General features: G+C 45.6%; 1 protein-coding gene across 9 annotated transcripts in view; it reads left to right on the forward strand.

The window, feature by feature from the left end:
* The window catches only part of ARHGAP6 (Rho GTPase activating protein 6), a 455,537-nt gene that overhangs the window by 427,754 nt on the left and 3,806 nt on the right, over positions 1-23,977 (forward strand). For 8 of the 9 annotated variants that reach the window (XM_081809185.1, XM_081809186.1, XM_081809178.1 and 5 more), the window contains exons 10-12: positions 9,114-9,211; positions 20,315-20,583; positions 23,779-23,859. In XM_081809185.1, coding sequence (XP_081665311.1) covers positions 9,114-9,211; positions 20,315-20,583; positions 23,779-23,859 — 448 coding nt within the window. The remainder of the gene's footprint in view (positions 1-9,113; positions 9,212-20,314; positions 20,584-23,778; positions 23,860-23,977) is intronic. The other variant, XM_081809179.1, reaches the window with a different exon arrangement.

The raw sequence follows: 23,977 nt of genomic DNA on the forward strand, positions 1-23,977 counted from the left end.
CACTGAGCCTTTCGGTTTCCTGTTGTACAAAAATGATATGAGGTTACCTCCCTTATAGGATCATTTTGAGAATTAGAAATGACATTTTAAGATACCTGGGACAAGAACCGACATATACTGGGCACACAAAAAAGAAAAGATCGATCCTGTTACTATGGGAAATGGATAAGATGCCGCCCTATCCGAGCACTTTCAAAGGTGTCCCCTGTGTGGGGAAGCGCACCGGACCCACTCTGCAGAACAGTGTGAGCTGCACCCACACATCCACACTCCTCCCTTACCTGGCTCTTCTTTTTTCCATAGCATCTCTCACCTTTGAACTCACTGTGTAATATGCTTATCTATGATGCTTATTGAAACCTAATAGAATGCAAACTTTCCGAAGACAGGGATTTTCATTTGGCTTACAGTTCACTGACATCCCGAAAAGCAAACGGGTGCCCAATAATGATTTGTTGAAATGCATTTGTGTTTGTGTTTGGTTCAGTGCCCATACCCCTTCGACTCCCTCACCTTTAACAGTATCTCTGCTATCAACAGTTGAAAAACTGGGTAACATAAAATGGTATGCTCTGGGAACGCTGCAAATAAAAGAGAAGGCTCGTGCCTATCTAGAAATGCTCACTGGTATCATTGTAAGGTAGAAAGCATTCCCCCACGAAATCGTTAGCGTGCACATTGTTCCAAAAGCTGTTGCTTCCATCGTTGCTCCTGGAATTAATAAGAGCTTCAGAGCAGAGTGGAGAAAACTTGTCAGCTCATTCTGAGGGCTGATACTAAATGATTCCTACCAGGGCTCCTTTTTTGGAGAGAGGGAAAGAAGAGAAGGCACCACCCTTCCAGGCTGATGAACAGTCCGGGGTGCAGTGGAGACGTGGGAACGCCGGCGCGCTCCCAGCCCGCCAGTTCGTCAGCCTGAGCTGGGGACCAGCACCGCGCACATGGGAATTTTCAACTGAGAACCACTGGGAGCAAGGGTCAGTGGCCGACGTGAGGATTCCAAGCTTTGCTTCGTGTTCCCTTCATTCCCTGATGCAAATTGCAGTTTCTTAAAACGGCTTTTGCATGCCAAATCAAAAGCAGTCAAGTCATGATCCAGGTCATCAAACAAGGAAGAGCCCTTACCAACACAGCCAAATAATTATATATGATGTCCATTTCCTTTTTTTTATACAAGCACTGTTTTCTAAAGAACCACTGTTTATGTGCCAGGGGTTGGGCTGGTCATTATGTACATCATCAGCTAATCTAAATTTCACCACCATTTCGTGAGGAGTAAGCCAAGATAGTTCGCCCAAGTGATGCAGCAACTAAGTGAATTATTTCTACAGCGTGATGCCTCCCTGCCCAAAAGACAAGGTGCTTTAATGTGGTGTCTCCGATATGGAGTCCGTTCGCGGGGGAGAGAGAGACTATGTTAGCCAGTTTGGAAATGGGGAGCTAAGGAGACGCTTAACAGCATTCATCCCTCTGGACTAATCACAGCACCGACCTGCTTGATGTTCAGGCTAGCAGGTGGCAGCGAGAGCCGGTGGGTGTTCCTGCTGGAGCCTGCTCACCTTGTCCCTGCCCGCAACGACGGAACACGTGTACCGCTGCTGACACAGGCGGAGAGGGGCAGAAGCAAGGACTGCTCGATTTTCTTCATCTTCCTTCCTTGCGTCTTCCCCCAACCACAGCTCCGCGAGTCCTGGGCTCCTTGGCTATATCTGTTCACACACGTGCCCCAGTTGCCAAACACACTGCCTGGCATGTGTCAGGCCCTTGAGAAAAATGTGTTGAACCTCATGCATCCTGACCCTCCAGATACACCCAGAGCCCCTTCCCATGACATGAAGCCATCCTCTGCAACAGTCGCACAAAAGGTTCTAGGCTGGGCCTGCCCATGTTTGAGCTTTTGCTCCCATAAACAGCCCGAGTGCTTAGTCATTTCTTTCAGTGTGTGTGTTAATTTACAAAAATGTCATCATGACTTCCAGTGATACTTGCTTTTGCTGGAAAGTGGTAGAGTTTGCAATGCCGAAGCATCCTTCTTGGTCCAGTGCAAAGGGATGGATTGGTATGGAGCACTCGGAGTAATTCAGGTTTGTTATAGTGACTTAGTAAATGGAGAAAACTTGAGCCATTTTCCCCTCTCTGTGGTTTATAGAAGAAACTACATCATTAAGTGTTATACCCTAGGCAACCATTCAAGGTTTCATTTTTAATTTGATAGGGTGGATTTTCATTGTGACAGTTTTATTCCTTCGTATGTGCAGTGTTTACATTTTTTCTCTGAAGCAGGAGAGTCCAAAGTTCTTTTGATTTTTGAAATAGCATTCTGCTTTGAAGGAACACATGAAAATCTAAGGAGTTGAGTCTCCAGATAAACACAACCATAAATGGTACCCTTGGAAAATATCTAAACTTACTAAATAGTTGACTAAAACCCAATAGAGATTTTGATGTGAAACAATAAATTGTAAGTGAAAAAGCCGTTGGGGCTGGGTTTTGTTTCTTCACTCCGATGTGCAGAATTGGTTGATTTTTTTTAAAGTAGTCTATTTTTCACAGTCCTCCTTAGTTTCCATTTTGCTATATACAGAATCCCAGAAGAAAAAAGATAAAATGTGTTTGGTTATGGAGTCATACTTTTCATTTTTCCTTTTTTTTTTTTTTTAACGTAATCTCTATGCCCAATATGGGGCTCAAACTCATGACCCTGAGATCAAGAGTTGCATGCTCCACTGACTGAGCCAGCCAGGCTCCCCTCATTTTTCGTTTTAAAAAAAAATATTTTATTTATTTATTTGAGAGAGAGAGAATGCACACACAAGTTGGGGTGAGGGAGCAGAGGGGGAGGGAAATGGAGGGAGAGGTCGGGAAAAGAATCTCAAGCCGACTCCGCACTGAGCTCGGAGCCCCATGCGGGGCTTGATCTCACGACCCTGAGATCATGACCGGAGCCAAAACCAAGAGGAGCTTAACCCACCGAGCCACCCAGGCGCCCCTCATTTTTCATTTTCATATTAACGGGAACAGTAGTTTATGAACATGTGAGAACATTTCTGATGATCCTCACTTGGGAAAGGAAATTTATTTTCCAACTCTAAAAATTAATAGCAAGGAGATTTTGCTAGAGCATGACACTGGTACTAATTTAAAGCAGAGAGAAGCATCTATGCAAAGGTAACAGAACCAGTGTACATGCACCATGAAGACCAGTAATTCTGGGTTCTTTTTTATTATTATTTGTCGCCATTCTGACAACATTTTTTGAGCATCCATTGGGTAGGAAACGCCACCTAGCTTGTGTTCTGGAAGAGTACGGTATTGACCTGCGAGAGCAAGCAGGTGAAGGGTCATGGATGTGCAGGTAGGAGCTTCAGGAGAGAAAAGAGGAGGGAGCAAAGAGGAAGAAGAAGAGGCATAATTGAGAAAGCATTTGACTGCTAGGAGAAGAAAACTCAGCTGCCAGTGGCTGCAAGCTGCAGGATTGTGACGTCACAGAAGCAGCCTAAGGGGCGGGGCTTAGTGGCTCACCGGCACTTCCGCTGTCTCTGCTCTGCCATCTTCAGCTACAAGACCCTGCAGTTATTTCCAGCATCTCTTGCGGCCATCATCACATCCAGTGATGAAAAGAGATGTTTCCAGAGCCCCGCGTGGGGTACCACGGCCAGGATTGGCACACGTGAGCCAGCCCTCGCTGCAAAAGAGGCTAGCTGACAGAGAGCTACAACGTTAGGAGCCTGTATCACTTCTGGGCAGACAAGTCAGATCGTCCTTGCCTTTGGGCAATTTACCTTCTACCGATGTGACCAACCGAAGACTTGAGGTCTGGCGGAAGAGAAGGAACCAGAAGGGAGAAGCTACATGGAGTTGGCTTCCAGACCGTTGCAGCTGAGGGCCCAACAGATCACAAACTTCAAATCTAGAAATTCAGGCAGAGGTCAGGGGCAGAGACATATCAAGAGGAAATCCCACAACTTAGTCACCCACCCAAAGTGTTAAGCAAAGGAGAAGAGAGTGGTGCTTCTCTGCGGGCACACAGGATAAGAGGCAGAGATGGATGTCTGTTAGGCAAGAAAAAAGTCACAGAACAAAGATTGGCCATCTCCATGTTATCTGCTTTTATTTGGTTCTTTTAAGTGTTTAATTTATTATTTTGTCTATTTCTAACAAAATCTATTATTCTGAACCTCTTTGCAATCGGTAAGGTACTTTCAAATCTGTTGGTCCTTTTGATCCTCATCACGCTTCCATAAAGGTAAATGGGACAGATAGGATATGCCTGGATTTTCAGATGCAGGAGCAGAATCCTAAAGAAGATGGTTGATGTATCCAAGTTTACATTACTTAATTATAAGCAGCAAAGCTGATAAAAACTGGACCTTGGGGGCTATCGACTCTTACTCCGAAATTCTTTTGACAGTATCCTGATTTCCTACAAAGGAGCATATATAGGAATGATCTGGCTGGATATTTCTGACTTACCGTAAGCTCCTGTTTCCCCTTGACTTGTGTTTCTCTGTTAAGTATCTAACTTCACAGAAAATGAATGCTCATCCAATTGAACTGAGCCAGTAGTTTGAAATTTTTATTAAGTAATAGGAAATGAAACATGCAAATAGGGACAAATATTGGAGGGATTATTGGGAAAACAGCACTGGAGGCTGTTACACAAATATTACAAGTCAGTTCTAGGCATAATTTCAAATTCTCTACCCTAATTTTCCCACTGGCCTCAATTTTCTGTACCATTCCTTTAACAACAAACAAACGTGGTTTTATCATGAATTTTTAAAGCTGCTTTAAGTCATTTTGTAACAAGATGGGATATAAATAAACTTATTAAAATAATGGATTATGTACACTAGAGTCAGTCTTAGCTAATAGGAAAATATTACCTACCCTTCCTGCAATACAGGGATCCACATTTTGAAACTAGCTTTTTACTTATTTGTAAAGAGTGTCTCCGAGCCAAAATGGTATCATGGGTCTTTTAAAAAGAAACTATAGATAGATTTATAGCACTGACCCTTTCTATTTGCATTTGTTACCAAGTAAAAGTCATGTACGCTACGTAAAATAAACCTCAATGATTACAATTGGTTGGGAACCAAGCCGAGTTGAAAGAGTAAAAACTCTGAATTATGGAATAATTTAACAGAACGTTATGGAAAGTTATGTTTTAAATAATGATACTTCCTGTAACCTATTTTAATAGTGTACCCAAGTTAATAATTTATCATTAGACACACTGTATACTCTCAACAGAATTAATATTGTGATGCTTGCAGCACTCCGAAGGGTATACATGAGGGTTGTTTATTCTTCAGTGGGAATGGATTGGTGCTTGGAGCAAAATTTTTTATTACGTGTCTAAGCATAGAAAATTTTAAATTAAACTAACTGGATGAAAAACAAATATTTTTCCTCATTTGCTCACGGAAGTTTCTTTTAAAAAGTGTTTGGGATATACATTTTTGGCTTATATTATTTTTTGCTTTCTGTTCATTTTTCAAAAAACGAGTTCTCTCCTCATTTTTACCCTTCAGACATTACTTTTTTTTGACAAATTGATATAATAGTGTGTATTTGTTGGGTCGTGTTGCTTGAAAAAGTTGCAGTGAAAATTATCAGTCTTTTTATTTGTTTAATTTATTCAATAAAGTAAGAGAATCGAACCCCTCAGCCTTGACCTAAAAGCCCTGCCCCTTCTCTTCTCCTTCCGTTCTCATTCCCAGGCCACTGGGTTTGGGCACCGAGCTTTAAATGCCATCTATATGCGTCTCCCGCATTTCTCTGTCCAGCCCAAGCCCCTCTCCTGAACCCCAGAGCCTTATTCCCAGTTGCCGACTAGATCTTTCATTTGGATGTCCCACAGGCCTCCCCCTTTGCCCCCCTTACCCTAGCGAAGCCACCCTTCTAGCCGTGACCCCCAGCCTCCTCCTCCTGCAGCTTCTCTACACCGGTCAGTGTCAGGGGCAACCCCGTGCTTCCCGGTGCCTGCCTCTCGGCTCCAAACGTTGAAGGCGTCTCTCTTCTTCTCCTTCTCCTTCCCTCTTTCTCTCCGCAGCCAGCAAATTAGCTAATGCTATCATCTCTATCCTCACTGTCTCCAGGGTCCACAGATTGCTCATCGGCTCACCATCCTGGTTCAGCCCTCCGCCGTCTCTCTTCTGGATATAGCAGTAGCCCCCCTCTGCACTCCCTGCGTCACCCCCTTGCCTCCCTGCAGTCTGCTGTAAATGCAGCAGCCAGCAATGACAATTCACGGTAGTCCTCTGCTCAAAACCCCCAGTGGCTCCCCAGCCACCTAGATAGAGAGCAGATGTCCTTATCATGACCCGTAAGACTCCACAACATCTGGCCTTGGCTACCTGACCCACTTCCTACTGCTCCCCTTCTTCCTTATTCCTTCCAGCCTCGCTGGTCTCCTCTCTGCTCCTGACTCACGATCTTGCTGATTTTTTCTTCCTTCTGCTTGGAATGATTTTCTCCAATTCCTTCGTCAACTTCAGTTCTCTGTTCAGATGGCAGTTTCTCTGTGACCTGCCATCCTACTTAAATGGCACTTCCCCGCCCCGCCCCCTCCCCGCACAGCCCATTGCCCCTTTTCTGCTTTGTTCGTCTCCGTGTGATCCACGCTGTGTTTGCTTTGTTTATTTGTTAATGCCGGTCTTCCCATATTGATTGTCAGTTTCAAGGAGACAAGGATTCTTGTCTATTTGGTTTGTAGCTGAATCCCAGCATCTGGTGCCTGGCACTCAGTAAGCAGTCACCAAATATTTATGTAATGAATGAAAGGAAGGAGGTGGGAAAAGGCCAGAGTGAGAAGCGCAGTGGTTGCTGAAGTAGAGAGCGTGTGAGGGTGGCCGTGTGTGAGGGGACAAAATGGCAAACATGAGGAAGCGAGTGGAGGGCTTCCACTGTAGGGATAAAAAGGTTTCTTGAGCAAGCGTCTTGATCAGAGCACTCGGACAACCACACAGAGAAGAAATTAGATACCGGTGGTGAAGGAAATAGCTAGTGTCTTAAGTTAGCAAGCAGTTGCATTAAAGGCCCATGAAGGATGTATCTTTCTTTTCAACTAAAATCTCAAAGTAGTTTAAGGAATTGGAGGTCCACAGGCAAATATGGCTTCAGGCATAGGTTTACCTAGGACTCATGATACTGAGAGATCCTTTCTTTCCATTTTCTTCTGTGGTTTCTTTGATCATCAGCACCATCCTCAGGCCCCATGTGGCTTCTGGCCCTGTATTGTCTCTCTCAGATGCCTCGGGGAAATTCTCCCAGCTTCTCATTACCTCGAATGGAGTCACACGCCCGTTGCGCAGGCAGCCCCGGTGTTCCGGGAGGGGGATGATGGTGGCCCTCGACCAGCTTACACATCACCCTTGAGCTAAGGGTTGGGGAGCAGTTGATTCTTCCGAGGGAACTTTGGGGCAGAACTGTTACAACAAGAGGGAAATGGAAGCTGGTAATGGCCAACAGATGCCCACTACAAAGGGGTAACAAGGGCTCAAACTTGGATCAGTGCAGTAGAAATGGAAGATAGAGGAAAGAAGGAACAGGCCTCACAGAGATGAAGTCAAGTAGGTTTCCTGGTTCTGAACAGGGAGGCAGAGGACACAGAGAAGCTTGAATGCAACCCAGATTTTGAGTTTGTGTGAGTAGGGTTTGGCAATGTCATTAATGAAGATTCAGGATGAAGTAGGAGGAACAGATTTATGAGGGAAGGAAAGCGTTTTGTTGTTGCTTTCTCATCCCTGTTTTTATTAATAAAATTGTTTCCAGCTTCTCAGAGCTCAAGAAGAATTGAGTTCTGCAAGAGGCAGGAGGCAAATTCTTCCACCCGCCACTTATTCTCCGAAGACTTGGCCCTGCAGGTTTAAGAGCCTGGTCTCTGAGCCCTCCTGTGAGAGAATCAGATGGAAATGTTGTTTCCGCTCAATAATTTGAATTTCCTTACTTGAGCCACCAGCATCTGTAGAGTGAAAAGCCCGTTGGAGCTGAGTTCAGTCTTTTCTCATAGAACGTTTTCACACAATATTGTGGCTTAGGATTATAAGGCCATCTTCTAATGCGCTGTGGGTTAGCCTAGGGGAACGTGACCCTCAGCTACAGAACTCGAACGAATGCCTTGTCAAATTCTGAAGCGAGAAACTTTTTTCATTGTTGATGGACCAGGATGCAAGGAAGGGGTGAGTGCAAGCAGGCAATGATAAAATGACTTGGGCCAATATAGTAGTCAGCATGTTTTTGAGTGTTTACTATCTGCCAGGTACTGTTCTAAGTTCTCAATGTATAATAAGTCATTCGATCACTACAGCAACCCTTTGTGGTGAGGCCTATCATTCTCTCCACTTTACAGATGAGGAAACTGAGACCTAGAAAGGTCACGTGCCTTGCCGAAGGTCCCACAGCTAATAAATGGAACTAGGACTCAAACACAGTCTGGCTCAAGGGCCTGTCCTCTTTTTTTTTTTTTTAAGAGACAGGGAGAGAGGGGGGTGGTTGGGGTGCAGAAGGAGAGGGGGAGAGAGAATCTTAAGCAAGCTCCACCCCCAGCATGGAGCCCAACATGGGGCTCCATCTCACGACCCTGAGATCATGACCTGAGGCCAAAATCAAGAGTCGGACGCTTAACCGACTGAGCCACCCAGGCGCCCCAAGGGCCCGTCCTCTTAATAAACTGATCATATACTCCAGACTTGCCCAAGACAGGTATAATTTATGCCTGTTGTCTTCACATAATTATAAATAGGAACTCTAGAAAGTGTCCCCATTTGGACAATAAATTATGAACACCGCCCCTCCTAACCGTGATATTTTGCTTATTCAAAGCCAAGAAAATCTTATCTGAGCAATAGAAGTATCAAGTGATTAGGCTCCCTCTCCAGTCATAAGAGGGGTGACAATTTGGGTTGAATATGACGTTTTGGTCATCATCCACTTTGTCCTAAGAATTAAACCGGCTGTATGGGTTGGTGTAGGTTTGGTTTTAATGGGCAAATCACTCTGTTCTGACTTTTAAGGCTCTGTTTTATGTTACTGTAGAGTTGCCAATGATCATAGTTTTCCTCTTTCTGGAATGGTTTGATTTATGCCTCGACATTTGGCCCCTCCAGGTTCCGCCCGATCTCCAGAACGAAGTACTGATCAGCCTGTTGGAGACCGATCCCGATGTGGTGGACTATTTACTCAGAAGAAAGGCCTCCCAGTCCTCGTGAGTACACCAGTTGCTCGTCTTCTAAAGCTGCCATGGGGATTCCTCTTTTCATTTCTAAAGAATTAGAGAAGTTTACATAATTCCACACAGGGTAACTGGCAGTGGAGATGTGGCAACTTCCTGGCAGATCTTGTCAGCCCACCTACCCAGAAAATGCTTCAATTTTCCTAATCCACTTATTAAATTAGAAAGTGCTTTATGGGGTGTTGCTGTTTCATTTTTGGCTTTTTTAGCCCCTCGAGGTCCTTTTGCCTGTGTTTACTGGGAAAAAAAAAAAAAGAAAAGAACTAATAAATCCCTGGCGAGAAGCTCAAAGGACTCTGATGCACATCAGTGATTCTACTTCTAGAATCCCGATAGCTGTGCTTACGGGTCCCTTAGGCTGCACCTGGATGCATCGTACTTGTGTAACTTGCCAGCGCAATTGACACATTACCAAACCACAAGACGAGCCTCTCCCGAGGCCTAGGTGCCCATTTAAAATTAGAGGTGTGTGCTCTCCTGACTCTCCTCTCTTTATAATTAATAGCCTTTTGGTAAAAATGCACGCTGGGCTCCACATGTAGCCATGTTTGCAGTGAGTAAAGCACAAGCCATGCTGTAGGCTCTGCTTTGCCGCCATTTTTGCCCCCAAAGGAAGACCATTGGATTTTGCTTGGGCCAGATTTTAGGCTTAATCTCAAACATTTGGTACAGAGGCAGCATGTGGGGGGGTGCTGAGCACTTGGCAAAGCCAGTGAAGAGGGTATTATGGCGTCATTAACCAGGAGCCATGTTGCCACCATGACGCCAAGCCTTAAATTTGTGGCGGGAAGAGTTGTTGTCATCCTTTCATGAAAGCATCCTTTACGTTGTGCTTTTAATTTACTGAATGTCAACAGCTCTAAGACACATTTTGCCCCGTGTTTTATCATCTCTGCAGTGGAGAGTCATCGTATAATCAATGGCATGGTCTAATATAAATCACAGCATTTTTTGTCTTTCTTAGCTATATGTAAAATAGTGGTCTGTCTTACTCCACGGTGTCTTGGAAATATTGACACGTGTTAAATTGTTCCTTTATATTGATGTTGAATTTGAGAGATTAATTTTCATTTGAAACTATTTCAGATATAAAAGCTTATATTATTTAGAGAAATGTAGGGAAAGGAATTCCACATGGCTCACGCCTCCTTCTTTCCTGCATCTTTGCATGAATAGCAGCGCAAGATCCAGCTTCAGTCCATTTCCTGCAGAGCAGGGAAGAATTTTTAAGTGGCTCATCTTTTCAAATGCACTTTTTAAAAGTTCATCTTTGTGCCAATTATTATCAGGCCAGATTCTGGTTCAAGTGAGGTGTTTCGCCTGGATTCGAGCCCCAAGAACCACGAGTGAATAAGAATATATTCAAATTGTCTAAATGGGCTGGCATGTCATGGTCTCGCTTTTCATTTCAGATAATTGGGCTCCCTTAAATTTTCCCTAGATTTCTAACTGTCATCAAGGTATAAGTTCTAATTTAAACTAACACAAATGGCTTTTCTTCACAGCAGATCTTGTATCACCAGAATTTTAATGAACTCACTTCTTTCCCTCCCCGTGCAAGAAAACAGACACGGCGGCCTTTCTGTTTGTGAATCCCTCGTTAAGCTGCATTTATGACATTTCATGGGTACTCTGTGGAAAAGCTGGAAAACACACACCTAAAAAAAACCAAAACACTGATGTTGACTTGCCAAATTTCAGCTTTTATATGGCATGTTGAAATACAGAAATATTGTGCTTTGAAGAATCGTCAATAGAAGTTCTTTTTATGTGGTTTTCAGGTATGCTCTTTGCATATAAATGCCAAGAAGGGAAACTTTCTTTCACTGCTCTTAGGAAAAGGAAGAAGCTTCCATATTAAGCTCATCCCAAGCTGTACAATTGTCTAGCCTCTCCTGTTCCCTATCCCTGTAAGACTAAGAATTGTACAGTCAAGGAAGCTGACCCTAGAACAAGGTCGTAGGTGAGTGTCAGGGCCTCAAGGGAAGGGAGGTGAGCTCCCAGGTGCTCTGTGGATGTCAGAGACTAGCATCATTGAACAGAAAACATCTGGAGAAGACACTCTTAGTGAGGAGAAGGGAGTGTTTGTTTTCCTCTAGGTACAGGCCAAGGAGCAGCCCAGAAGGGTTGATAATGATGCCATGAAGTAAAAATACATAAAGAAATAGTTCTTTAATTTGAGTTGTCTTCTGAGGCTTGAGAGTCCTACCCCTTGAGCTGTAGATAATGTCTTCATACTTTACGCCCATGCTTCTCAAAGCTTACTGTGTATACGGATCACCAGGAGATCTAGTCGGTACATCTGAGGAAGAGAGTCTGAAAATACGCCTTTCTAGCAAGCTCCCAGGCATTGCCGTGATACTGCTGGTCCGTGGTCCACACTTTGAGTAGCGAAAGTTTAAAATATCGAGGCATGTGCTCGCCTCCCAGAGTTGGCAGACCTGTTGAAGGAGGCCTTCAAGGATAAAAATAATACGAAGCATGTTATTAAGTGTGTCGCGGAGGGCAGAATGGTTGGTGCTGGGCCATTGGTTCTCAGACTTGAATCCCCTGGGGAGCTCGAAGAATTACTATGCCTACGTGCCACCCCTAGAGATCGTGTTCAGTTGTTTTAGGGTACAGTCTGGACATTAGGATTTCTTAAATCTCCCCCTGTGAGTCTATGGAGCAGGCCCAGCAAGAACCTCTGGCTTAGATCCAGCACATTAGATACTACAGATTTGCCATCACCAACTACTATATTTGAGGTGGGTGATTCTTGACATTAAAAAGTGGTCTTTGTATTGACAAAGGGAGGAAACCAACACCCCAGACCATAAGTCCACTTGGGATTTGGAGAGGAGAAAGAGGTGTGACCTGTAGTCTCGGGGGTGGCTTCTGAGAAGAGCAAGGATCTGCAGTGAACTTCGAAGACTGGAGAGGGGTCAACAGGTCTAGACATTTGGGAAGCTTGACGCAGGGCCTGGACAGAATAGTAACTGTGTCCGCTGGCTGTGGGCACGATGAAGGGGTTGGCCAGCACAGAGGGCAGAAGCCCTTAAACGGCAGGCTGAGGGGTGGCACTTAAATTAAGAAGCAGTAGTGCTGCATTACCGTGATGAGAGATTATGGTCGTGACAGATTATAGTGATGACAAATTATAACTGCCAGATGGTGCCAACTACATCGCTGTGTCGGTTGCCCATCAATAGCGCACTCCTGCATAGTGTAACTCACTGGGTTTGACGTTCGGATCCAGAGCCAGATGACCTGAGTTGGAATTCCTTTTCCACTGCTATTCGAGCTGTGGTCTTGGGTAAATAGATTCATCCCTCTCTGTCTCAGTTCCCTCACCTGCAAACCAGAGATTAAAAAGCAGCACCAACTTTACAGAATTGTTATGCTGTGAGAATAGTATCTGGTTTCTAATAAATGCTTAACGAATGTTAGTGATTACGATCATGTTACTTCGAACTGCGCCATTTTGTTCATTTACAACCACTTACCAAAGACTTTGGCGTCGCTACTTTCTACCTTTCTATCCACCGCGAGAGAGTAACCTATGAAGGCAATATGACACAAGAGAGAACCGTCCACCTTAAACCATGGCGGTGTCTAAAGGCAAAGCCCACCTGTACAGGCCTGATCCCCTTGGCAGCAGGAGGGTGGCTTCGATTCTAGAACAGAGAGACACAGGCAGAAAGACACCGACGTGGGAAGGCGACCAGCCCGGGGAGAACCGGGGAGGATGGGAGGCGATCGCACGTTTGCAGGAAGTGAGGCAGAGGCCTGGGCGAGCCGTGGCACAGTGGGCATGGACAGATTTCTTGTTTTGAAGTCTTGAGTGAGTGAAGACTCAGCTACAAGGTGGAGAGTAGGAGTAAGAGAAGTAAGGACTATGGGGACACCCGCCGAGCAGGAAGCAGCAGGAGCTCCTGAAACGCAGGCCTGAGTGCAGTGATGCATGGTTGATTTTCCTTGTGATTCTCCTCCGACCCTTTGGGTTTTGTTCCTGAAGCTTCTGTTCTTTGCCATCAGTGTACATACCGAGATAAAGCGTTCGGTTCCCGTGTCGCACGTGGCAATGGCACAAGATTGAATTGGGGGTGGAAACGTGAGTTTTCGAAAGGGTGTAGAACCAAGAACAAGAACATATTTATGATAATTTCCATTTGGAAAGAGCAAACATTTCGTGATATTTGGGAATTTAAGGTTTTATTTTCATTTGAGTTTTTCTCTTGTGCGACAACAGAATTGGGGCGGTGAAAGGAGGATTCGTTATTTTTTCTTGTGCTTGTCCACTGACATTTTTGGCTTCAACCAAAACGGAATACCAAAGGGAGATTAGAAGAGATTTATATTACTAACAATGCAAGACTTCCAGTTTTTTCATTGCTTGTTTGGAGTATTTATTAGAGTTATATGCTCTTTTCTTCACAAACACTCAAAATAGATCCCCCTCCTTTGATTTAGGGATGTAAGGAGATAGGGGATGAGAGTGCAAGGCAAATCGAAAAGGACAAGGCATGTTGAGCGCGGGTATTTGCAACAGACGCAAGGTCCCGCCAGTAGCAGGGCTGGGGGTAGGGCGAGGAGAGTGAGGCGCTCACGTAGGTGCCAAAGTGAAGGGTGTGCCAAACACTCAGGCATCAAAATGAACAACATCAACATGTCATATTTTTAAAACTCAAAGTTGACACCAAAAATCTATGCTGAAGAAAATATTTTAAAAAATTTAGAAGACTAGTACCATGCCAAGCCATACTGGAGCCTGAAGCCAAAGGCAAAATGTATAGGCTGCCCTCCATGGAGACAAACCCATCAGTGATGCTTGGAAAATGTACTGCTTTGCTTATCTTATTTTTCAACCAAGAGAACTGCTGTGTTTGACAATTTCTCCTGACCAAGTAACAACCCTAAGTAAGTTTTAATTAAGTTAGCCTGAACTAAATAATACAATTCTGTGTGGACACAAATGAAGCATTTAAACCTAATATAATGTTGTAAATTCTAATGTGCCAGCCTTTCAGTTTTTCAGTGTTTTTCAACTGCTTTAATGTTCTGGGGGAAAAAAACCTAACCATTAAAAATTACATAAAGCCTTGTCTACCCATATGGTATACCCATGTGCTGTACAAGGCTAAGTAGAGCATTTTCCTTCCTGTATTCTGGAAATACAATCCAAATAAATTTAACTGCACTTGGGGAGAAAGCCAGTACAGATGAACCAAATCTATAGGTGTACGTTTTTAAATTTCATTGTATTTAATTCTGTTCATGGCCTTCACAAAGTTTTTACTGAAATTGCCCCCCAATGTAGCAAAACTGGTGACCGGCCAATCAAAACTGTGGAAGGAGCCTCATAGTCATCTCAAAGGATAGCATTTCAGAACTGAAAAGTAATTGTTTTATTGAACGGGATTCTCCTCCCAGTGAATAAAAAAAATCTACCTTCTTCATGATGGAGGAGCGTTAGGCTTTCTCATAATTTCAAGGCATCACATTTAAATTATCCAATAAATACCAGGTAGATAATTTATTTTAATCTTTCAGAGACTGTCACTGAAAATGTCTTCTTCCACAAAACCGTGGAGCATCACAAGATGGACTGTAATTTCAGTTTTCCTTTCACTAGGATTTGTAAAGTCAAAAAAGTTCTCAGGAAATTTTCAGAGATAAGAAATCGGACTTTATCGGTGTAGTATAACAGTAATGAATCCTACTGACTGGCAGTAACTCTGGCCTCAGCTGTCATTCTGTTCCAGCATCTTGGAAGTTAATGAAGCATTAACACCCGCCCCCCGCCCCCCCCGCCCCCCCCCTCACGCTGTTCGAGAAAGCCTTTTCAGCCAGACAATTTTAGGGAAAATGTATGTGGAATAGGGAATTCCCTAATGAAAAATTCCAAAAAGTCTGAATGCGCCTTCTATGAAAAGCCAATTCAAAATGGAGGGAGAATTTATCACATCACCTCTTTCTTCCAGCGCCTTTATGATCCACACCTTCTTTACAAACTTGGAATATATTAACTCGAAGATGTCTTATCAGGCATACTGTAAAAAAAAAAAAGGAGAGAGAATAAAGCCAGCATCGTTTTCTCTCCCCCTGTCCTAAATGCCTTCACGTGCCACGGCTATTAGGAGGGAATCCATAAGAGCTAAAAGGGAGGGGAGAAATTTCACCAAAGCCCTGGGTAAGTCTTAATGTCCAGGGTGCCAGCCTCATCTCCTGGTGGGGAGTTTGGCTCCATTGTCAGCTTCTCTTTGGAGGGGGGTGCCTTTGTCTGCGTAAGGGCTGCTTTGCAGCACTGAGCATGATCCCTGTGAAAATCCTCCCTAAATCCAGAGTTGTTGTGGCGCTGGACTCCCCTCCCCGGGCACTGAATCGCGTCGGAGATGGTTATGTGCTTTGGGTTCCAACAGACTGAGGTCTCTCAGCTGAACGATTAAGCCAAGGATGAAGCCAACACAAGCTTGCCGTCTCCAAGGATGTTTCTCACTGGGGTAGCTCGGCAAGGGGCTGGGCTGCCACATCCGTGGATTGAACCAGAGTTTTCCATTTATCCGCAGAACAAGTTCTGTGCCTCCAGCTGCAGGGCAGGCCCGCCCACAGTACCCTGCCAGTGGCATCTTAACCCCCTGACCTGGAGGGATCACCGAAGGGTGAGAAAGTGATGTGCTCTCTCCATGTCCATCTCATGCTTGGTTGGTTAGCTGAGACTGGCCGCGCCTGCCGTGCATGGTCCTGGGGTTGTCAGGTCTCGTGGAGAAACGCCCTCCATTCGTGGAGGCAAGCCCATGCCAACTGGTTAGCTAGCCACTCACCATTCCCAGCCTCCATCCACTAAATCCCAAGACATAGAGAGCCCACTACCTGCTTGCAGACTGTTCGTCATCTAGTGAGTCCCTGGTTCAATATTTTCTATAAAGAAATACAAATCTTTTATTACCTTGACTTGCAGCACTGAACTGAAAATGGTCTTCATAGAGTCGAATCGTCCTCGAGGCGAATGTCAGTGAAGGCGGTGGTGGCCGCTCGTCTCATCTTTCAGTGATACCCAAAGTAGGGGTTCTGGTTTTGTTTCCAGTAGATTTAATGATAAAGCCATGGAATGCCACCCATTTTTTTTTTTTTTTTTTTTTAACCTCGGAACTGCCTACGTTGTCAGTGAGAGTCCTGAGAAGTGAATAAAATAGTTTGGTTTCGTTGACTAACTGGCAGGCTCTCGTGTGGAAAGCTCAGTTTCCGGACGTGGGTCCTTAGGCAAATGTGGCCACCGCCTTACCGACCTCGGCTGGGAAGATGAAATGACAGCTAGGAAATAGCTCAAGCATTTACGAGGGCCGTCGACTCCAAGTATAGCACATGGCAGTAAGACTGCATACTATTTATCAAATAAATTTGAGAAGGGTCTCGAGCCCCACTGCCCCGGCTGCTAGAAAGACACATGATGTCCTCGTGTGTTCCGCTCAGCTCTAGACCGTCATCAGGAGCGAGGAGAGTTGTTGGCAGTGCTTAGCACAACGTCCGCCGTACTGCCTGAGCTCCGGGTGAGCACCAGCTCTTACCCTTGTCGCAGGCCAAGGGGTCATCTCACATCCGTGCACTTCACAAGCGGCTTGCCATGGGGTCGCAAACCATAGCCTCTTCGGTCACTAAGCTGTGCTGGGTGGCTGGGAAAGGAAGGCATCACCTCTCCTTGGACAGCCCCGTCTGCTCATGTTCCTGGCTGTGAGCCCAGCCACCCTGAGGAGGTTCGTGGCCTGTGTCGACTGGGAGACAGGCCTCTGCCTCTACCTTCAGGGATTAGCTTTAGCCACCTCCTCCAGGTTCTCCCCTGGTTGGTGCCCCAGATGTCGTCACTTCGGTGGCTTGACTTAGGAGAATGAGCCAGGAGAGCAGAGAAAGGCAGGTCGACCTCTCCTGCTCCCTGTCCCCTTAATGCGTTCTGACCCACAACCAAACTACAGTCAGTTATCTGGGTCCGGCTGACCGGAGCTGGCTAGGATGGGCACACCTTCTATTCGGCTTTGGCCCCAGCCACGTCAAGGTCAGGACCACCACGCTTACCCCCTGTGTCAGCCAGTGCTGAGGCTTGGGCCACTGTCTGTGTTTCCTTCCCAGTTTGGCTCCCTGGGAGCCTCAGCCTGCTGTCCTGTCTATGGATGAGGGAGGGAAGGTAGCTTCGGCGTGGGGGTTCTCAAACTTGCCCGCGAAGCACACTTACCTGGAGGGCTTTTTAAAACACAGTTTGCTAGCCCTGCTCCCAGATGCCCTTTCAACGGGCAAAGCCAGCCTCGTGGTCTGTGACCCGTGCGGCTGCGCAGGACCTCCACAGAGAAGGAGCCCACGTTTGGCTTGATGATCTGCTGTGACCACCTTGAAATTCTTAATAGTTTCTCCCCTGGGGGCCCCACATGTTATAGCCAGTCCCGTCAATAGGCCCAGAATGGAGCTGGAGAATTTGCATTTCCAGCAAGTTCCCCCGGCCATGTTCCCCAAAGAACGGAGGAGAGGAACAGTGGCCCTCCACCTCCTCCTCTGTCGCCTCTTCTCCACCAGAGCCAATCACAGCCATGAGAATGGAAGGAAGATCGCGTGGCAGCTTCGGTGATTTTTGTGACTGTTGTGATTGTTCTTTGTTTGATTCTGTTTGGGTTAAGCACACTAAATGTTCTCATGAAGGCTTTTCAGTGCCCCCAATAATTCCTGTGCGTGCGCTTTCCCTGTCTGTACACCAGTCCTGAAAGAGAGGGTATTGAAGCAGCTGACAGAAATATGTAAGTGGAACAATGTCGTAGTGAGTAATTTGAGAGGCGAGGCGAGGGAAAGGAAAGCAGGGGGAAGAGCGAGCGAGAAGGTAGGATGAGGTTGGGGCGGGAGCGCAAGCGGCGCCCACAGGCTTCCTGCATCCTGAGCCCCGAGCCCCCGAGCAGAGCCCTGCGCCCGGGAGCCCTTTGCAGCCTTAGCAGAGAGACCTATGTTATTTGTGAGGCGATGCACGCTTCCACTGGAGGGGGGGAGTCACCGACTTGCTCGGCAGAAACCCAGATAGATGTTCCCAGTGCTGAGACGCGATGCAGTTCTCCCGCAGGGTACCTTTCTTTACGCACCTGTCGGCTGAATCTGCAACTTGTCACGTTTTGCTGAACGTATTCTCTGTGTTCTTCAAGACAGATGAACAAGACACGAGACAATAATTGGGGTCTCCGTGAATGAAAATACCTTTCTGACATTCTCCTCCCAATGGGAGGGAGCAAAAAAGCATTCGTAGCCCTGATGGCTATTTTGTTTTGGCTAATGAATTGACTTGGCTCTCTTTAAAACATCCCATAAAGGAAGGCTTTCTGGCCCCGCTGTTATGGATATAACACCATGACCTATTCTTGCTGGGTAGACAGAAGACATTTTCATTAATGACTGGGGAAACCCATTAACTAAACGGGGAGAACAACGGAAATGGGCCCAGTCATAGAATTTCTAGCCCTGGCCCGAACCCTGATTCTAAGCTGAGCAACCTGTTCAACACATTCAGTTTTTCTTATTTTCGTAGTATAGCTTCCTCAACTGGAGTCAAAGTCATGACAGACAAGTGTCCATGTGTTTTGCTTTGTGTTTCCCTCTGCTAGAATTAGGGGGACTTCCCCCCTTGAATTAGATATGGAGGTTAGTTTCCTCCCTCCCCCCCCCCCACTTCCAGCAGAAATAATAAGTTCTTTTGAGTTTTCCTTCATTCACTGGAGGCCTAACGTCTCTGGAAAATCATCCTCATGGTGGTTCTCTGGCTCTTTTCCCATAAGATTGTCTGTCATCGGTTTAAAGAGGAGACAAGGAAAGGACTTATTTATTCCACGTGGGTAAGAAATTGCCTCAGCAAAAAGTGCTCGAGCCCCTGGCTGCATCAGTAACAGGCGAGGCATGTCACAGATGCTGAAATGCTTTTCTCCTGGACGCTAACCCGCGCTGGAAACCCGAGACTAAGCTAGGTCCCCTGTGAGTGCGCGTCCCCCGTCCTCCGTGCTGCGTGCACACAACCAGCTAGTTAGGAAAAGATTGCTCAGGCATGTGTTTACCTTCTTTAAGATCCCAGAGGATTTGTTTTGAAGAATTAAAGCAGAAGAAAGCAAAGACTAGTAATAGAGAAATGAAGCAGGGTTGTGGGGGAGAGACAGAAATAGGTTCTGGAACTTTTAATCACTCTGTGATCATTTCCCTTTAAGATGTCAGGGCCACTGTTTTGAGGAAGGTAGAAAATGCAGATGTTCCCAGGTAAGACTTCCAACACTCGTTTCATGTTGCTGACGTTCTCATTTTCCTGTTCCTCTTGCATTTTCACTGTTATTTCTGTTGCTGTGACAACTCATGCACATAGAAAACATACTGCATATGCTAATTAGCCTGTTTTATATTACTCTGTGAAAGCACTAGTGCCTTGTAGGGTCATTTCAGGAGTATTAAAATACAGTGAACGCTAGTGATGGTCATATATTTGTCTCGTTGGCCTCTGTACGTGAGACTGTTATTCCCACCAGAAGCATCATCACCATCATCATCCAGAGTCGTCATCACAGGCAAGATGGATTTACTCACATGAAGTATTTGGGCAGGGGGAAGAGACGTTACCCATAAAGCCATAATGAACTTCTTGTAAAGTTTCAGTCGTAGTTTTATGTGACTTATTTTAAATTCAGGATATTGAGGAACGTAAAAGAGTTATCTACCAGTTTTGCCTTACTTAAAAGATAGGGAGCCTCAGACTTGACTTTCCCAGTGGAGACGGGATTAACGCGACAGGCATTTCAGCGATGCCCAGCGGAGAATGCAGGGATCCATGTCTGTTTCATCCTTCCCCTGCTCCCTCCGCCTTGACAGTTTCCGTAACAACTGTGGGGTTTCACTGCCCTCTGCCGGCCATGTCGTGGAAACGCCTTCCCGTTATTGCTGTACAAGTCTGGGAACATGGCTCCGAAGGTCTTTTCGTTTCAGCCCCTGTGCCCATGCATTCTCCGCCTGTCTTTTGTGTAACGGTCGTATTGTTTGAATCTGGTCACTAAGTGTTAACACACTCACGCACTTGCCATTGTCTTCTTGCACCAGAAGCCCTGACATGTTGCGATCGGAAGTTTCCTTTTCTGTGGGAGGAAGGCACTCGTCCACCGACTCCAACAAGGCCTCCAGCGGAGACCTCTCCCCTTATGACAACAACTCCCCAGTGCTGTCTGAGCGCTCCTTGCTGGCTATGCAAGAGGACGCGGCCCCGGGGGGCTCGGAGAAGCTTTACAAAGGGCCGGAGCAGTATGTGCTGGTGAGCCACTTGCCATCGTCGAAATCAAGGGAGAGTTCTCCTGGACCAAGGCTTGGCAAAGGTAACTGGAACCTGGCTGGTGCGGGCCACATCAGTGACTCTGATTGCAGGTGGCATGGTGCGGGCCCTTGGACCGTCTCTTCGCCTCTTCCTTGTTTCATGTTTCTGTCATTCTGTGACATTTACTGAGTTCCTGCTCTAGGAAGAGGAAGGTGTGGTGGGCGAGCCCAGTCATGGTCTCGGAGGCTCCCTGCTGACCGGGGCATCTGGGAAGCAGTCTCATGCCCAGAGAGCCACTGATATTCCCAGCTGATCCTTCCCCTGAGCATCTGAGGAATTTGATATGTCCTGGCCAGTGAGTTTGGGTGCATCTTTGCTAGTCTAACATGTCACCCAATTATTGCTGCTACTTCTATAAAGAGGACAAGCTGAACCCACTATATAAGGAGACATCATGTTCCAAAGAGGTCTCCATGGGAGATTAAGATTTTTATTTTTATGTTTTTTTTAGCAAAATAAGGGTTCCGTGGTCAAATACATTTGGGGAATGCTGGGTTAACCAAGCTAATAGTTTCTCTATTGTATAATTTCTCAAACTCTTTAAAGTGCTAATGGGCACCATTAATTCGCACAATGGAAAGGAGAGTGTGGTTTGCAGTTTTTCCCAAATTTATTTGACCACTGAATGTTTGGTTCTGCTCTTTCCCTCCACAGGGTAATTCCTCAGTGCCAGGACTCAGCAGGACGCTCTGAGTAATAAGTGGAAGACACAGTACAAATTCTTGCTCTCTTATCCTACATGTATCACTTAACCCAAACAGACACCCTGAAAGGGCTGTTTTTTGATGGGTTTTTTTTGGGGGGGGGGTGTTCTAAATCATAGCATATTTATTTTTATTTTACAAATATTCATGTCAAAAAATAATTTTTAAAAATTGTAATGAAAACAGTAACCCATGTTCCCCTCAAGCGTAAAATTTATTTTTAAAATGTGGAACTTGGGGCGCCTGGGTGGCTCAGTCAGTTAAGCGTCTGCCTTCGGCTCAGGTCGTGATCCCAGGGTCCTGGGATGGAGCCCTGCGTCGGCCTCCCTGCTCAGCGGGAGCCTGCTTCTCTCTCTCCTCCCTGCTCATGCTCGCTTCTTGCCATCTCTGTCTGTCTCTCTCTCAGATAAATAAAGAGAATCTTTAAAAAAAATAAAATGTGAAACTTTATTTTTTCTAGTCCTTGTCCAGGTGCATCCCTAATTTGATATATTTGTTTTCAAAGCATAGCTGCTTTTGAATTCAGCTTATTTTACTTAAAATCGTATCACTGACATTTTCCATTTTGCTAACATTCTTCATGGCCACTATATATTCCCATTAAATCGATGTATCATAGATTTCTGACTATTCCCTTTCTCCCTTTCTGATGCATATAGATGATCTCTAGTTTCTGCTCTTTTAAATTAGTGACACATTTTCTGTATGCAATATTCTCTGCAATAACAGCAACAAAAAAGGCAGTCTGAAGAGACTTTTGCTATTATGAAAGGCATGGCATATTTGGGTCTCTAAATACAAATTCAAAGAGAGATTACTAGACAACTTACCACTAAGAAAGCTTGATTCTTTCTTCCCAGGATCAGTGTGTTTGCTTCGTAGTTTCTTAGCAGGTAGGCTAAGATACACATTAGCTCTAATTAGCAGGTGGACTAAAGCACGTGTTTGTTCTTTCTGTCCATTCGATATCCCGGCCAACTCTAACACTGTGGTCCTCGATTTTGTATCCAGGGAGACATCTGACAATGTCTGGAGGCGTTTGGGGCTGTCACAGCCCAGGACGGGGTGCTACTGCTGTGTAGACAGTAAAGCCCAGGGCTGCTAACTCAGCATCCCAGAGCACACAGGACGGCCCCACACAGAGAAAGATCCGGCCCCAAATATCACTGGTGCAGGGGCTGAGCAATCCTACCTAAGCGTAACTTTCTCCCTGGAAATAACCTCACCCCGAGGGAACTAGAAACAAGTCGTGTTAGGGGCGCCTGGGTGGCTCAGTCAGTTAAGCATCTGCCTTTGGCTCAGGTCATGATCTCAGGGTCCTGGGATCGAATCCCACATTCAGGGGATCCTGCTCAGCAGGGAGCCTGCTTCTCCCTCTCCCTCTGCCCGCCGCTCCCCCTGCTTGTGCTCTTTCTCTCTCTGTCCAATAAATAAATAAAATCTTAAAGAAAAAAAGAAAAGAAAAGAAACAAGTCATGTTAGTATCCCATGACAAGAGCGCTTCATTTGGAGTCAGTAACCATGCTGCCACTTTCAAGCTGCAGGACCTCGTGGGAAAGATTGAGTTTTTTGGAGTCCCCTTTCTTCCTCGTATGAAAACTAGGAAAGACAGCCGTATTCATTCATAGAGCTTAACCAGCTAATCCATGTAAAGTCCTCAACCCGCAACTTGGCACGTAGGAAGCGCTCGACAGTCCTCGCTCCATAACCACGTGCAGTTCTTAGCTGCTCCTTCCGCCGCTGGCCTCACCTCTAAAGTGGACTCAGGGCATCTCCTGGGAATTAAAGGAGAGAGTGCATTTGAATGGCTGCCACCGGGAAGCGCCCGGTAGACTTTTGCTTCGAGAAATACTCATTATGATCCCATCCCAGGCTCTCTCTCTCTCTCAAATAAATAAATAAAATTTTTAAAAAGACAAAACAACACATGCATTTATCATCTTACAGTTCGGGACTTCAGAAATCCAAAATGGGTCCGCAGGGCTGCATTCCCTCAGGAGGCTCTAAAGAACAATCTCTTCCCTTCCCTTTTCTAGCTTCCAGAGGCCGCCTGTGTTCTTTGGCTCATGGCCCTTCCTCCACCTTGAAAGCCAGCAATGTAGCATCTTCTCTTCCGCCTTCCCCCTTATAAGGACCCTTGTGATTGCATCAGGCCCGCCCAGATAATCCAGGATCATCTTCTCATCTCAAGACTCAATCATTTCATCACACCTGTAAAGTCCCTTTGGCGCATAACCTCTTTACAGGTTCCGAGGATCGTGGCACAGACATCTTTGGGGGGCCTGATTCTGGGTACCCACAACCATTAGAGAGGAAGCCTTTTTGTAAACCCCAAATGGGATAAGCCCCTGAAAGGCAGGCATGCGTCATATTCTGTCTTGTATCCACCACAATCTTGAATGTGGCGCTGTTACCAAAATATTTGTTTCTTGATTTTTGCTCTTCACCTTTCATTGTGAGTGACATACCTTTCTCTATACACTTTTTCCTAGATATGTCAGAGGAGCCTTTCAATATCTGGGGAACTTGGCATTCAACATTAAAAAGTGGTTCCAAAGACCCAGGAATGACAGGTGACATATTATCTTTTCAAGACCGTTTATTGCATTTACTTTTAAACTTAATATTCTTTAATTTTTGCCTTACTGTCGTATTACTACTTGCCAAGCATTATTTGGAAAATGCTGAAAA

This window comes from Leptonychotes weddellii, chromosome X (genome assembly GCF_054177405.1).
Source record: "Leptonychotes weddellii isolate Sample4059 chromosome X, ASM5417740v2, whole genome shotgun sequence".
NCBI classification, from domain to species: Eukaryota; Metazoa; Chordata; class Mammalia; order Carnivora; family Phocidae; genus Leptonychotes; species Leptonychotes weddellii.